The sequence below is a fragment of the Anopheles coustani genome, chromosome 2, assembly GCF_943734705.1.
Source record: "Anopheles coustani chromosome 2, idAnoCousDA_361_x.2, whole genome shotgun sequence".
Classification (NCBI taxonomy): domain Eukaryota; kingdom Metazoa; phylum Arthropoda; class Insecta; order Diptera; family Culicidae; genus Anopheles; species Anopheles coustani.
The window spans coordinates 77,016,067-77,032,074 of record NC_071289.1 but is presented as its reverse complement, the minus strand read 5'-3'; the positions used below and the strand labels follow the sequence as shown (position 1 = coordinate 77,032,074).

General features: G+C 41.5%; 1 protein-coding gene across 1 annotated transcript in view; it reads right to left on the bottom strand.

Moving 5' to 3' along the window:
- Window positions 1–7,131: 7,131 nt before the first annotated feature.
- The window catches only part of LOC131266295 (uncharacterized), a 32,389-nt gene continuing 23,512 nt past the window's right edge, over window positions 7,132–16,008 (bottom strand). Inside the window, exons 3-5 of the mRNA XM_058268743.1 lie at window positions 12,949–13,172; window positions 10,511–10,653; window positions 7,132–10,113 (exon numbers count right to left, since the gene is read on the bottom strand). Of these exons, the coding sequence (XP_058124726.1) occupies window positions 9,545–10,113; window positions 10,511–10,653; window positions 12,949–13,172 (936 nt within the window). The 3' untranslated portion in view covers window positions 7,132–9,544. The remainder of the gene's footprint in view (window positions 10,114–10,510; window positions 10,654–12,948; window positions 13,173–16,008) is intronic.

Below are 16,008 nucleotides of genomic sequence, written 5' to 3'. Positions count from 1 at the left end.
AACCTCAACGCGGTTCAGGGCTTACGTCCTGTTGCTCTTGTTCGTTGCCTCCAACATGCTCATTCGTTATTGTTTTTTTATTATTAGCCCCCATAATCATGATCGTTAGCTTTAGAGTACGTTACGCTAATCATACGTTTCCTATGAATAGTATTTGTTGTTCAATGTTTATCTTACGCTTACAAGGGACAATCTATAACATATACACTAACATTTAAAAGAAAACTGTTCGTAACGGATAACATATGACATTACCAAAAAGCAAACGCTGAAACAGTCCTCCTACCGGCAAATACGCTAATAAACACCGTGTTGGTTTTGTTGTTTCATTACTTGTCTCTTGTATTTCCATTTCACTATAGGCAACTATCCATGTTAACTATTAAATACAATTTAACATACCATCTATTCCGCTAAACATTACATATTCCAACGCTCATTGTGACTGTCAAATGGGGTTTAGACGTTCGTGTTGTTCGTCCTTTATTGTTAGCGTGAGTCACCTGGTTCTGGGTTTGCTTACGAAATAAGGATTTCATTTTTCTGTACTTTTTGATTAAACTTTCTCCCGAACGTGACAGTCAGCGTAGGTGATTTCAATTTGTTAAACCTCTGTTTAACTTCATTCGCACAAACGCCAGCGGTGCCAAACACTCAGCAACTCGAACGTGTTGCAGCTTGGAGGGACAGTTCTATCTACGGACATTCTACGTCAAAGGAAATTGATAGGTTTGTGGGCCACAAAACCGTGTTGTTGATTTTGCGGCTCTACCTTCAAGTAATTTTCCTCTCCGGAATTTTCCACGCCTGCTGAGGGTTTCGTATTCTTACTTTTACTTTCTTCTCTGCTGGATTTTCTTTTACATTCTTTATCACAACTACTTTTAAACTATAGTGTATTGCAGTTTAAGGCCTAATATAGTTCTCTTGTTTACTTTTCAACGTTTTGGTTTCAACGGGTTTTTAAGCTTTTGGGTCGGTTGTGTTTCTTGTTCAGCGTGTAAGGTTCTCCAGGGACCATGAGAATATCTACAGTTTACATATTTTGATGTTTTGCGGTACAAAACATGGTATCCCCGAAACACATGTTGAATATGGCGAGCTTACAGAGTATGAGCGACTGCAGTCAACGCACAGAAAACGAAATTCTAACTAAAATTCGAGGTGTTTTTTCAGCATCACTATAAGGATTCTTCTCATGTTCTGCATCCTGCCATCAGGGTTTACAATAATCAATGATTTTTGAGTGTTTATTTTCTTTCTTTCGATTACACATTCCTTTGAATTCCATATTGGATTAATTATTTGCTCAATCGCAAGATTCTACATGACGTTGTACTTAACAATGTGTCCTCCAAGTTCTTCCCCAAATGGCAGTCCAGCTGCCTGGAACGATATCGGTATTGGAAAAACAACTATTTGGTTGGTTCGTGCTTGGATGTTTAGCGACAATCGTCTTATTCCAGACATTGGTTCGACTACAAAGTTGTTACATCGACGACTATAGTTTTGTAACAAGTAATTGGCAGTTTTCTTTTTTCCAACAAGAGCGACAATATTGGACACCTTCATGTCTTTCATGAGTTGCATCTTCATTGTTGCTATCTTTTATGTTAATCACTTATAATAGGTGTAGGTGAGGTATGTTTATGGTATGGGTATTTTGATCAGCTTGCCAAACATGATGAAAATAATATTGAAATAAAATATGACACGGAATGCAAATAGAGAGAGATAGAAATAGAGAGAAAATGTACGACGTGGTATAAGACGTAAATATAACAGTCGAACATTTGAATAGTAGAATAGCGACACCAGAAAGAAATGGGAAGTGAAGTGCTCGTTCGAAAAGAAAACCAGAAAATTGTACAACAGCTCAGGGCAGTTATCAAAAATGGACACCGTGCGAATTGATACAGACACACCTACACACGTAATAGCATACATGCAAAATTAACAACGCGCAAAGAGGTTTTAGGATACAGAAACACATATCGTAAATGGCACATTCCAGGTCAGGTTTCGGTGTTGTGATGCGATAGATGAAGCATAAAATCAAACATACACTGTTAATTTTCGGATATTAATACTTTATTCCTTTCTTTTCTTTTTTGTTTGTTTTGTTTTTGTGTTTTTTTTGTTTTCGCTAGAAATTATAAACAAATTATATGGCTGTCAAGTTTCTCATGTTTTGCTGCTTTCGTTTACCTACTTCACTTATCCCTTCGCCTTGTATTACTTAATGTCTCATAGTTTTCCGCTTCGTTCCGTGTTTCGTCGGTTAACCGTTTCACTTTTGTTAAATTTTCTTTTGTCATCTACTACTCGCTTCTTTAACCTTTTTTCTTTTTTTGTTAAACGTATTTATTCGCAGATTAACCGCTAAACCGTTACGCTGCTCCATACTCTCAATGCTACCTGGGTTGCAATTGTGTGCTTTGTTCTTTTTGTCTTAGTTTTTGTTGAATCAATGTTTTTCTTTCCTTTCGCGTTACCGACACAGCGATAAAGATATTCTTTTTGCGTTGGTGCCATTTCCACTCTTTAACTAGAGGTTGTATTTATTTTTAACCCTTGCCCGTTTGACTATGCGTGGCATTGCTCGAAAATAGAGGTATGCAATAAATTATATACAAAGGGTGTATTGATGTGAAGTATTGAACTTAAACCGAGTTTACCTTCAAGCCTTTCCCCATTTACTATTTGTTGTGCTTGTATCCGGTCCGGTCCATTTAAAATTTGTGCGCCATTTTTCGTTATATCTATGTATCGTACGTGCTACGCGTTGAACTCGTTTAGCGCTACGGTGTGTTCGTACTCAATTCTTATACTCTTCCATGAAAGTCATAGGCTGCATGGGCTATGTTTTGATTGCTCACTAGTGTGTTTGTTTTATAAATTTGTGTTGCGCAAACAACATCCAACGAGTGTGGAAAACTTAAAAATGGTTAAAATGGCTCGTATAAATGAAGCTGGGAACTTTTTCGGTAGTTTTAGGGATTTCATACACGTTTCGTACATAAAAATCTTGGTTAGTTGACAAGAGTGGAATTGGTAAGATACCCGTTTCTGCCTGGCAACACAACGAGAATAGATCCGAGGGGGTTATAAAACAGGGGCGCGTCGTATCCAATGATACCCCACATGGTAAACATCGTCGACGGGATTCCTCGAAAGAACGAACGAAATTTCGTACATCGTCTAACAGTTACAATTCGACATCCTATTTCAAAGGTTGATTTTCTTTGCTGTGCTGTATGTTTGCATGTTGTGTGAGTGGAAGAAATTCATTTTCTTTCTGTAATCGTTGTCCCTTATATGTTACCAAATGTTTCGCGTTAATAATGCCCTACAGGTTTGACTGGTTTGCTTTCGATTTTGTTTAGGTTAACCTATTCAAACCCCCCTCGACCCCCGAAACACTACCGTACGCGATTAACGACTCACGGTTGATTTCATAGCAGAATTTTGTTGTTTGTTCTTTATTTGACGACTTCACTTTTCATTCCTACTACCACGTATGCTCATTTTTATGTAGAATTAGATAACTTTCCTTAACAATGTTTTACTTGGATGTTACAGGTTCTATGTTTGTAGTCTGTTGTTTTGTTCATTTTTTTTGACATTTTTTAGTAACTTCGTTACTACTATACGATTTCTTGCAATTTTTTTGTGACTGTGTGTATTTTTGTGTTTGTGAATGTTATTATTTATTTTTTTCTGTCTCTAACAAATTCTTGCCCCATGCCTAACACGCTCTGGTCGCCTTCATCCAAGGGGCTGCAATGTGCAGTGTTATTTCTTTCGGAAGTTTTCCTTACGTTTACCTAGAGTAATGTTCGTGTCACTTTCGTCTGTTCTATAAAACACACCTAGATGCTTCAGGTTTTCGTCAAAATGTTCGCGCATTGAAGATTGTTTTTAAATTATCTACTATTTTTCATCGCTCAGTGTTTCTCTCCATTGCCTCAATCGTTCACTTGATTATACGCTATTTGATGTTTCGTTTCGGTTATTTGTGAATGCTTTTGTGGCTCACTATTGTGAGAAGACGCAAGAGATTGCAAGAAACTGTAACTTATGATGATTGTGAAAAATAATGAACTTATGAAAATAAAATGTTGAATAAGGTTGTGTACGCTTGCGCTGCTCTACGTTTCAAGAAAACAATTTTAACTGGTATGTAAAAGTAAACCGATTTTATAGGAAGAAAATATTGACGCGACGGCAAATCATTAGCTGGAAAATCGGTGTGGCTGTGTGGTGAGTATGTGTATTTGTTGTTGTTTTTCTTTACTATTTTCCTCGTTTTCTTCAAATGGCTTTCCACGTCGATTTGCCCCCATTCGGTTATACTTGATCATTCTGGCACACCACTTTATTGTTACTCCTTTTGACTAATTTCAAATCTGTACACTCTAGCTTAATAAAGAAACTGTTTTTCGTTTTTATTGTGTTGAACTTTTTACTTCGCGCCATCATCCTTCTATTGCCAATCGAAAACCTGCGATCGATGTCAACGTCAAGATTCAATAACTCTGTGCTCCTTCACGAACGCTATAACACTGGATTCAAACTGGGTTTTCTTTGGGGCACGGTAGCTTCGCTTATATCTTCATCTATTTCCTGTAACTCTAAGCAGTCTACGTCAAACATACCTTGCTGCCTTAACAAACGCGGCAAAAAATGCAGATGTATCGAAGGGGAGCATTGCAACTAATGATCCTTCGGTTTGGTTTTTAGTATAGCAAATAGGCAAAACGCGTTCTCGGTGTGGCAAGAGGATTCTACGGTGGAAAAGAAAAGATTGATTCTAGGCTTCCTGTCGCGTGGTCTGCGGCACCAGAAAAGACGTCGTTTTGTGCGATTTTTTCATCATCTCTGAGAGAATGAGAGCGTCCTGCTTGGCTGTGTACATGTTCAAGTGTGTTTCGGTGTCAAGTTCTAACGATTTTGGGTGGGATTTTCTGCTAAGGTCGCACGTTGCGCACTCGTCGTGCACTTTCGCAAAACCGATGCACTTACTAATGCTGCTATGCTACCTAACGATGTCGTCGAGGGCATCGCCATCGGATGCTCCAAGAACTTACTCATTAAGTTAGTTTTTTAAGATTTTATTCCCCGGAGTATTTATTGGTTTTCAATACGAAAGTTTTGTTTGCTTTGCGGTGGTCACAAACAGTGGTTTGTGTTTGTGTGGTTGCTGAGTTGAGTGTCATGCTGTGTTTCTTTTTTCTCTCCTCCTATTGTATGCACGGTTTTTTTCACATTTTTCTGCCGATTTACGATCAACTTGTTTAAATTCAACGATTTATTCATTCCTGAAGACGCTTGTAATTAATTCGTAGTTTAATTCACTTTTGTTGCTTACGAACGAAGTAATTTTTCTCTGCTCTTCTTATGCCTCACCGCTTCACTAAATCTTTTAGTATTAATTTTTATTGTTTTCTGGCATGTTAAACGTTTGTTACAAGTTTTCGTCAGTTTAAGTTGTGATAGTTTCCCTCCCCCGTTTCCCATACACTAATTTCGGAACATCTCCCTCACTGCACCTTGCCTTATAGTCTTGGACTGTGTCGTCGTCGTTTTTATTTTCTTCTGCTAGTTGTTATTTTACTTTTATTTCTAGGGGCATCTCCACCCCGAGAGGATATCAAACAGCGTATCGAATACGCTCAAACATTCGCGTCTAATTTCACTGTTTTATGAGTTTGCAGTTTCTTTTTTGTTCTTTTCTTTTTTTCGCTACATCTCACATTTATAGTAACAACTATTGATTATAATTTTCAGGGATTTGGTTGTCTGCTTACACATTTTGTTTACTTTATTCGTTTGACAGGCCGGTCCATCCGCATGGTTGCCCTATTTTCTGTTAGACAATCGCGAACGGGATAGCTTCGAACGTTAACAGTTTTGTTAATATTTTTTGTTTTGTTTGTTTGTAAGGTCAAATATCGCCAAGAAGTTTGCTGTGTATGTTGCTTACAGTTTTGTTTGTCTCACGTGGTACTACTTCACTGCATTCCAGATGGAGTTTGGCGCAAAATAATCCGAACGAGCGCTGTCGGTCAGATGGGTCAGAAAGATCGATAGAGAAAAACAACGGGAGAGAGAGAGAGAGAGAGAGAGAAAAGTGAGAGTGAGAGAGAGTCAAAGAGGACTATGGAAAAGGGGAAAAAATAATGAGCTTGACATTTTTGTCTATTCCTTGCATTTGCTGGTGTTTTCCTCTGCTAGCAGAGTTACGATGGTTTGCCTAATTACTATTTCATTTGTTCTTGCTGCGCTAATTTGTTTAACAAATCGCGCATGCAATGGATGAACTAACAATAATACTTTCATATTTCTTGTTCTTTTCCTCCTACAGTCTCCCTTTGTTTTTCTTCTGCCCTTTCCTTCTCTCATGCCAACTAGACTAGCATGAGATGCTAAACAACTGATTTTGTGTATACTTAATTTTCACGAGCTGTTCTGTCGTCAGTGTGATTCAGGAGAAAGTTCTTCTGCATATATTCCATTTCCTGTTCCCTAATTCCTACAAGTGCATTTCTTTCATAATAATTACGGTTTGTAGTATTAATGTTTTCTAATCACTTGTAATGCCGTTCTGTAGAATTTTCTTATCTTCTTTTAAATTCTATGGCTGGTGGATTAAACTGCTTCCTGTTTTGTTTTACGTTGTTACGACAGCATATCGATTGCTTCTCTATTCCATGTTGTGGTCGTCACTGCACATGAACACTAACGAGCGTAGCCTCGGTAGACATTGGTTTGCTCTAATGCTCGAGATTCCGCCTGCAAATATCGGTGTCTGCCACACACTGGTCCGTCGTAATGTTTATTTTTTTTCATTTTGTTTTTGTGTCAGCATTCTTTCTACCTTCTAGAGGCTTCGTTTTTTTTTCTTTTTACTGCCGCTATCCGTGTGCTTTTATACTCATTAACTAACAACAATTGTTGTAAAAATTGACGGACTAATTACAATAGTAGTGACTTAAGTTTATCTATAAAGAGTTTTCACACGTGTTTGGCCTCATACTTCACACAAACGACATCAGCTCTCGTCAAAGTAACCCATGTGGCTTCTCTTGTCCTTGTTTTTCTTCTCTCCTTTTGTTTTTCTCTCTCTCCCTCTTCCACACTTTCTGCTCACTTTTCTCTCTTTCTCTTTTGCCAAGACTTTCTTTTGTTTCGCACTTTTCCTTTTCCAAAGCGTGCTATACACCCTGACAAACTTCTGCCGATTGAGTTTTATGGTACGTGGTTTGGTTTACCTATCTTTTGTTCATCGCTTGATTTGCTTTCCTAGAGGTCCATCGTCGTTCTATGCAAACGTGGTACGTTGGTGTGTTGTTAGGAGTTCCTAATTACAGCTAGTGTTATTTCTTTAAATCTGATTTTTCGCCTGTGGGAAGCACACCCTGTTGTGTCACTCGGCTGATTCATGTTCCTCCCGCGTGCTACCCTTCTTGTGGGACTTGGTTACACTTTCAACGATGCATTGCTAGTAGGTTAAAGAGTTAATATATTGTATGATGGTGTACTGTGTACTCTTTGACTATGTGGTTGAAGGTGAGCGAAGGTGACAGTGTGTATATTTGAGTTTGTGTGTGTGTATGTACGTGTACGAGGATGGTTTGTCCATTACCGAGTTCCATCCAGTCTTCTCATTAGACGCATTGAGAGAAGTTCGCTAGTGGAAGGTTGAGTAAAATCTACTAGAATACATCTCATATTCCTGCGATCATTCGACTTGGTAGTTGTAGCATGAAATTTGTAGTCTACAGGAATTCTTTGTTCGGTTTGCGGTTTTTCTTTTGTTTCATTCCCGTTTGCTTGTTTATCACTATAAACTCCATCAGCCTCTTTCTGCTGGCTCGCTGATTCGGTGGGAGCCAATGCACAAAAACTTATCAACACAAATAACAAAAACGGTTCACCGCGAAAACAACAATTTCCCACATCACAACAAACAAAACTAACACTGTTTTCTCCTGCTCTGTACACGGACATTCCCACTTTGTTCCTTCGGCCAACAGCAGAGCTCACTGATGGTTTCAGGCTAACAACCAACATGCACCCAACGCCCCTGTCCAAGTTTTCCAGTGTGCCTCTTCCTAAAAGGCAAAGCCTACGACACACCGAATAGGAGCAGTTTTAACACAATAGTTTCACCCGTGCGCACTACTTCTTTCATAGTTTTGGTGTAATGTCGATAAATTGTAACCATACCATGTCGCCAACCAACATTGGATTCCAGTAAGTTGCGTGTTTTTTTGGGTTTTCTCCACTATACCTATGTTTAACATTCTTATTTCCTCTTCTTAATCTTAGCAATAATGTAATTTCAATATTTCACCTAAATTGTCCATCAGTTGTCGTGTTTGTGGTTTCCCCTCTTGTTACATACAGTTGTTTTCATTTCAGCTTTACCGTCTTCGCTCGTGCTGGTTATTTCGTTTCCATTTTTGGAACTTTATTGTATACGTTTATGTTGCTCCAACACAAATTTCCCCTTGCGGGCCTGCTGGGAGCAAGTTAGACCGCGTGCACTTCGATATCTTGGCGCCCGTGTTTGAAAATTTAGTGCACTTTTAGTTGAATCCAGCATAATATTTGTTTTCTCCTATGTTCACGTCCTCAATACCTGTTACCTTACTGCCTTCGGTTTCGGTGAACTGCTTATTTATTAAGCTTTTTCGTTACCTCTTTTTAATGCGTTCCAAAATTCTATTCAGTTTAACTCTTTTTCGATCACCTATATATATATGTATATATACGTTTTTCTTTATCCTTTTCCTATCATTCACCTCACCACCCGTTTCCGCTGAAGAATCCCGTTGGAATGATCCGAGTTGCTTTTGGATTCTGTTTTCTTCCCTTGAATCCTTTTGCTTCTGCTACCCGGAGTCGTTCCGTTTTCTAATTCGATAATTTGTTAAATTGTTTGTTTGTTTCTTTCTTTCTTTGTTTATTGCGCTACACGTCGTTTATGAGTTTGGATGTGTTTTGTTTATCTGTTTTTAACTCTTTGCGAGCGAGTTTCTGTGTGTGTTAAGTTTGTTCTGCACTCTAGTTATACTGCTGTCTTTTTTCTCACTTTGCATTTTTCTTCCGTCAGAACACGAACGTTTATGTTTTTTGTATTTTTGGAAACGTCTTAACCGTACACCGTTTGTTTTTTTTATTCTGGTCGGTTTGGCATCGTTTTGTTTTGTTTTGGCGTTTACTGCAATTTATTTTTGGGGTTTCATTTTCTGACTGTCTGGTGAATGTTGAACAATGTGGTTGATATTTCCTACTTATAACATTTGGAGACGCCTTACCGGTTGAACAGCGTTTGTTGGCGGGATGTTGTGCCGTTTTGTTTTCTTCTTCTCTCTTGTTACTACGTCACTTTCGTATCGTCCTGAGCGGGCCCGCTCTACACCTATCAGCACGGTGCTGCAGCATAGCTGCCAAGGCCGGGCTAGCGGGGCCCGCTGGGGAGCATCCGGGAAGGCTACACCGAGCGTGCAATCACCCGAAGCCCCCGCACCGTGAGCTATAACACGACCAGCAGATGCACCAGCTGTTTCGTCCAGCTGGCGAACTCGGGCCCCGCGGTCAGCATCACCAAAAGGGCAGCCCACGAGTGCACACCACCGGTGTGCGTCCGGTACACTGACCCGAGGGCGCACAGAGCCCTCAACAGCGACGACAGTGCCCTCGATGGCGATGACGATGGCGAGGTGGATGATGGAAGTGTCATGGCCGTGCTGGATGCCGTTGCTCCCCTATTGCTGCTGCTGGGTGTGCTGGTGGTCGTGGTGGCGGTGGTGTCGGTGCTGGTAGTCGTGTCCGGGGACGAGATGGCGATCTGCGCCAAACGGCACTGCTCGGACTGCGAGGAGCTGCTGGGAGCGGACGCTATGCTCGGACAGCTGGGCGATATCGATGGTAGATCGCTGCTGAACGCCAGCTCGCCATCCTCCTGCACCGTGTCGTTGTGTAGCGGATCGCACCGTGCACACAGCCCATCGGCTGGACTCGAGCTGCAGTAGTCGTAGCAACACGCGGTCGGACCATTATTCGACTTACGTAGCTGCTCTCCCGTTTCTTCGATGTTAAGATCTGGAACCGAAAACAAGATTAGATTAGTTAACCGACAGACCATCAATTTAAAGTCACGAGTTGGTTTCCATTTACATTACTATACACTTCTTAACTGAACGCAAATGTCACTGATGGGGTTTAAAATGTCTATAAACGCACCAGACGCAAACAGTTCTCTATATGTTCTGTTTGCAACAATGTATTCAAATTTCCGATTGTTGAAATTAAAAGACATTCTCCTATCGTAAAAGTTATTTACGAAACAAAATGCTAGATCACATTTTCTTGGCAAGAGAACACAAGTAACCAAGGTCCGGTCACCAAGAGGCGTACGAATAAAATTGGCTGAAAAACCACGCGTTTGAACGTAAATCAAAACAACCAGCACGGATGAAACGCTTGTCGAAAACCTTACCTCGACAGAGAAACGTCGGCTCGCCGGCGTACTGCGTCGGATAGGCTGGTGCCCGGTCGCCCGGCAGCATGTACGGACACTTTTGCTCTACGGTTTGACATACGTTTAGACACGGTCGTACTCGTACTCGTTTTCGGCGTGAACTGTAACGAAAGGGTAAGACACACGGTATGAATCAATGATGAGGAATATTAATTTTTAATTTAAGTAACGATGGTTAAAGGAACATTAAATATGTGCTTCAAGTGACTGCACTTTCAATTCCCTTTTATTATCTGAGCCGGGATGAGTTAATTGAAATTCTCTTTCTGTTTTATGTGTGTACAATTTCAAAGAATGTTTCAACGCTGTTTCTGATCGTCTTTATCTTTGTTTCCGATAAATTTTCTCACATTTCCTACGGTCTGAACAGAATGTTGGCGATTCTCGTTACTGGACACGATATTCATATTCTAGCAGTAATTGTTTCAAGCAAATGGATCACTCTCTCAATCGATATAAGAGCCATGGGTTCGATTTTCTTGTTCCGGGAACTTCCTAACTTCTCCAGAACCACCAGAGCGCCTTCCAACGTTAGTGGCCATAGCGCCCAAACAATAACGGCTCGAGCAAAGTTTTATTGCGTCCCTCGGCGGAAAGGACCTTCGGGGGCGGCCATACCGTTGCACGCCCTCAAATGGCACAAAGGATGCCCGGTTCGACGGTTTCATCGGCAAACACGTGCACGCGCGACCACCGACTGGGCGACCGTTCGTTGGCTCCTCGTGCCACTCTCGTGCTTCACCCCCGCTTCTCCGGAGGAAGTTTCACTCCTTCCAGCTCACGGGAGCCATCTCGCGCCAACAAACGGCCTTTACCGGGTCAGACGGAAGCGAACAGTGGGAGCAGCATCGGTACGGGCTTCTTGGCTTCCGTTTCGGCTTTGGCTCGCGTCCTTTTTTATTGCAAAAGTTGTCCGTTCTGTAGCGATGGACATAAGGAGGTACGGCTGGAGCAATGGATACGCACGCTGGACTCCAGCTGATGGTGAATAATGTATGCGGGCAGGGAAAATTTGTTTCACCCCTGTCATCGAAAAGGACGAAAAAAGTGTCCCCACGGAAAGATAACGCCCCACCCACACCACCTTTGGCGCCGTGGAGGCAAAGTGGACAGGCTCGCGCGTCCTTGAGACCAGTGCCTGGAAAACCCTTAATCGATCGCAAGCCACACGAGCCGCAAGCCGCCTGTCGACGACGACGACGGCGTAAATCTGCCGCCGGGGTGTTGCTAATTTGTCTCACTACCCGCAGCCGGATCCCGCCGCAATCCGAAGCCGGCGGGGCCAACTTTGAGCGATTATTAATTTGCCGCTATCTATTATTCACCAGAGCAGAGGAGGCCGTCTTTGCCCTGATGTGCATCCATTTAACTAATCAATTAGCCTGTCCGCCCGGCCCGATCCATCAGTGTTTTCCCGTGCGAATGCCTTCGAGACGGTGGCGGCTCCGGAGTTTGAGTTTTTTGTTCCTCCTGTCACCTCCATGCACACCCTTTTTGCACGAGGCTCTCAGTTCCGGCGTTTCTTCCTTTGATTGACTGGTTTCGGATGAAGTGCGATGAAGATTTTTCCATCCCTTCCAAAGGGTGGGTTTGTTGGTTGTGTGTTTTTTTATTAGTCGGTAGTTTTGCCTGATTTCCCTTCCATCGTCCCCCTTTTTTGTTTCCCCCCGTCTTACAACCCGTTCTCCGTCGATCGTTCCACTTGAGCTCTCGGGACGGCTGCCAGTCAAAGGCAGCGTTCTTCGTTGGGAGTTCGCCAAGTAGCGCAAAAAGGAAGAAACAACAACACGGTGGCTCCGACAAGGCAGCCCTTTTCGGAGAACCACGTCAGTGTGTGGAGTGTGGAAATTCCCAAATGAAACGGTGGTACGGAATTATTTATTCACGACGTTCCGCCCCATGGTTTTGGCCTGGCGGAGGCGCATCCCAGTCCGATCGATCCTCGCTTCTCCAGGGGTTTTTTTTTTTATTTTGTGGACTGGGGTTGTCTGGAGTAAAAGGGGAGCTGAATAAGCCATGCCTAACGGATGAACTTCTAACGATTGGCCTCGGATAGAAGAAGGAAAAAATGTTACCATCCAGCTCGAATATCTACTTGCGGTGAGCTCGAGGAAAACATCTTTGCAACTGGGAAAAAACTGGTTAGTAGACAAACGGAAGAAGGGGTAGGGGGAGGGTGAAAATGTTGATGTTAATTCGAGGAAACCATCAACCATACCATTCGTCGATTATTTAATGGAGTGTGACCATCGTTCGTATGGATTTGGAAAACCCGCGAACAAATATGTTTTTGAAGTGTTTGTTTAGATAAAAAAAAACTCATGCCTACAATACACCCTAGACGTAAACTTTGTAAAACAATACATCCGTTGCTTACCGCATTCCCTCGCACATACCTTTTTACAGTGATTGATATATTTTTTACTAGTTGCTGTTTGTTCGCATCGCTCAAATTCGGCTCAGTCTGCTTGTTCGCGGCGGTCCCATGGTTGGCGTTCGATTTCCCCTGGGTCGCTCGGTCACTGTCTCGATTACCGGTTTTATTGTTAACACTTTTGATGTCCTCCCTCGACGCGAAGTACGGTATAAAAACACTGCAGCCCCACCTTCGATATGCCTCCTGTAGAGAAAACGGAAGAGAGAAGAAAAGAAGAAGACATGGGTTAGACGAGCATAAGAATATTACTTTGTCACCTTTTAGTGTCAAATGTATGGATTACTCCATTTTCTGTATTACGATTGTATGAATCAGTAGTACTACAACAATATGAAATGCAAAAATGGTTGCTACATTTGATTATAATATTTGGAAATATATATTTACAGCACAGCAAGTCGTATAAATCTTGAATTCAGCACATTTCTGATGGTTTTCACTTACTTATACTTTTAATGCTTCTTGCAGTCTGATATCTGCTGGCTGAGTGAGTTTTATATGTGAGATTTCTCTGGATTTGAGGTGAAAAATTTCACAATAAAACTGTTAACATCTTCTGCTAAAAGCTTCTTTAGAAATACAATTTACGAAGCGGAGCATGCCAAGTGGACTTATATACTCTTTTAGAATATCAGAGCAGCCAAAAAGTCACCTAACAAAGTAAAAGTGGCTGCGTTTTACTGGAATAACGCTTCAGCTATCACTTTTTTCATTATCTTTCTCGGTCAAAGTCCCCTTTAAGGCTTAACGCATTCCTTCTACACCTCTGTAAACAAAATTTAGCAAGCATAGGACATTAATGAGTTAAATATTCCTTTTTTTTATGACCTAAAGTATATCTATAAAAGTTTGTACTCTGACAAACAGGAAAAGATTCGATGGATTTGAATTTTTACCCTCAGACATTACCTATTGGAGTCTCAAAAATGATGGTTTTCTTCACATTCAGTTATTTTTAAGTTGTAAATTTGCCTATTGATTTTTAAAACATCTAGCACGCATAAATATCAATTAATTTCGATGAATATCAAAAATTGCCGATCAAATCAAACACTGCCAGAGATTCAAGTATGTGGTTTTCAATTTTCATTTGTAATCATTAGGAAGGATGAAAATAGACAATTTTTTAACGACAAGACTGATGCAATACACGCAATACCACTATTTTTCCTTGCAATTTCAAGAAATTCTGCACTAGTTTGCAATCCACCCAGGATCCCATCGTCCCCCCCACACCCTGCACTAATAGGTGATAGCAACGAGCAACCCACTCTTACCATCCTGCCCACACCCAGCCCATTGGCAGCTCATCATGAACTGCTGGTGTTATGTAATGCCGACCTGATCCGAGCCGTCCCGAGCCGTGCGGGGATCCATTTTCACGACAGCTCTCACACGCGGCGCATGCTGTGTTTGTTTGCGATCCGCTTGTGGGTTAAGGTTGCCAAAGTTCAGCCCGTTTCGCTGGTGGGGCGAATTTTCGGCTTCCACCTGCCGGGATGACCTTTCCTTCCTTACGTTGCTATCAACGGGATTGGTGCATCGGATCCACGCTCCAGGGCAGGCGCCTTTGAATCTTCGGCTGCATTCAACCGTTCTGCCTTTTCAGGGCTTTTTTTTCGAAACCTCACACATGGTTTCGGGCTCCCGTTTCCATGTCAGTGGCACGCTTGCACGGCCCGTTGTGAACAAATTTGAATCGAGCAGCACCCAACAGCGCGCTCCGTTGCTCCTTTTTTTTCCTTGGCCGGTGCTGCAGCATCTGTTCGTGCCCGTTTCGATGTCCTATCGCTTTCGCGCAGGGAAAATTCGGTACTACTTCGCCTCGTTTCACTCTTTTCGTCCTGCTCTCCATTAGGGAATTGATAAACTCTTTTTATATTTACACTCACAAACATTCGGCCTTTAGATGGAGTACGGCAATGTAATTGACAAATCGTTTCCCTTGCTCATTCAAGGATCTGTCAAATTTTTGCGACTACCACCCGCACCCACCCCCCTCCCCAGCGTAAAGGATGCGAAGGGGGAAGAAAAAATAAGAAAATGTATCGTTTCGAAGCAATGATGCAAATTTGAGTGAAAAATTACTGCTTCTTGGATGTTACGGCTCCCCCTTACCAGGACATGTCAAAGTTATTCGGTGTGTAGGTGTGTGGTTCTGTGTGTTAGTAGGAACACACACACACACACCCAACAGTGAGAAATGGAGAGAGAGAAATAGCGTCTAGGATAAGTTTACGTGAGCTTGAGGAATCCATCGTTTAGCATCCACATGCTGTCGCTCTCACGTTTGCAGGGAGCCTGTACGTAGTGTTCGTGTGTGTGGGTAGTGGTCTATGTTAGGATTAAAAATAACAATACAAAACGGTCGTGCATGGATAAGAGAACGTTATCAATACCATGCACCCGTGTTCCTGAACCTGGTCAATCAGTGATAGCAATGCTTGGTGTCTTTTCACTGGAGCAGAGTTTAGATATTGTGTTTTCTTTGCGTTTTTTCCTGTTTCTATTGTTATGGAAAACGTGAAAATTGTATCATTTTAATTATTTTTTTGTGATTGTTTAATGTTTTTATTAATGAACGCACTAAAGAATATTCACTAAAGTGCTGATTGTTGATTACATCAATAATTATTCCGTAAAAATCAATGACATAAAAATCGTTCAAACATGGATCTTTTACAACATTTAATTATCAAAAACAAATTCAGAAAATTCAAAAGTATTTTAAAGGAAAATATCTTTGACCGTCGGTTGACGATCTAATTATATAACTAAAGGATGTAATTGGTAAAAATATGGTTGATAGAAAAAATCGTGATTGATGTGTTGCACAATACTTAGTTTAATATTCCCAAATATTTATAAAGATGCGTTAAGTAGAGAAGAACGGCACGCAAAAGGAGAAAAATAAACACTGTACCTATGTGCCGAGGCTAAAACCTCAAAAACACTCAGAATCTCGCATGCTCCGATGAGAGCTTTTCCCGTTTTTTCCCAGCTCCAGTGTTGCCAGAGT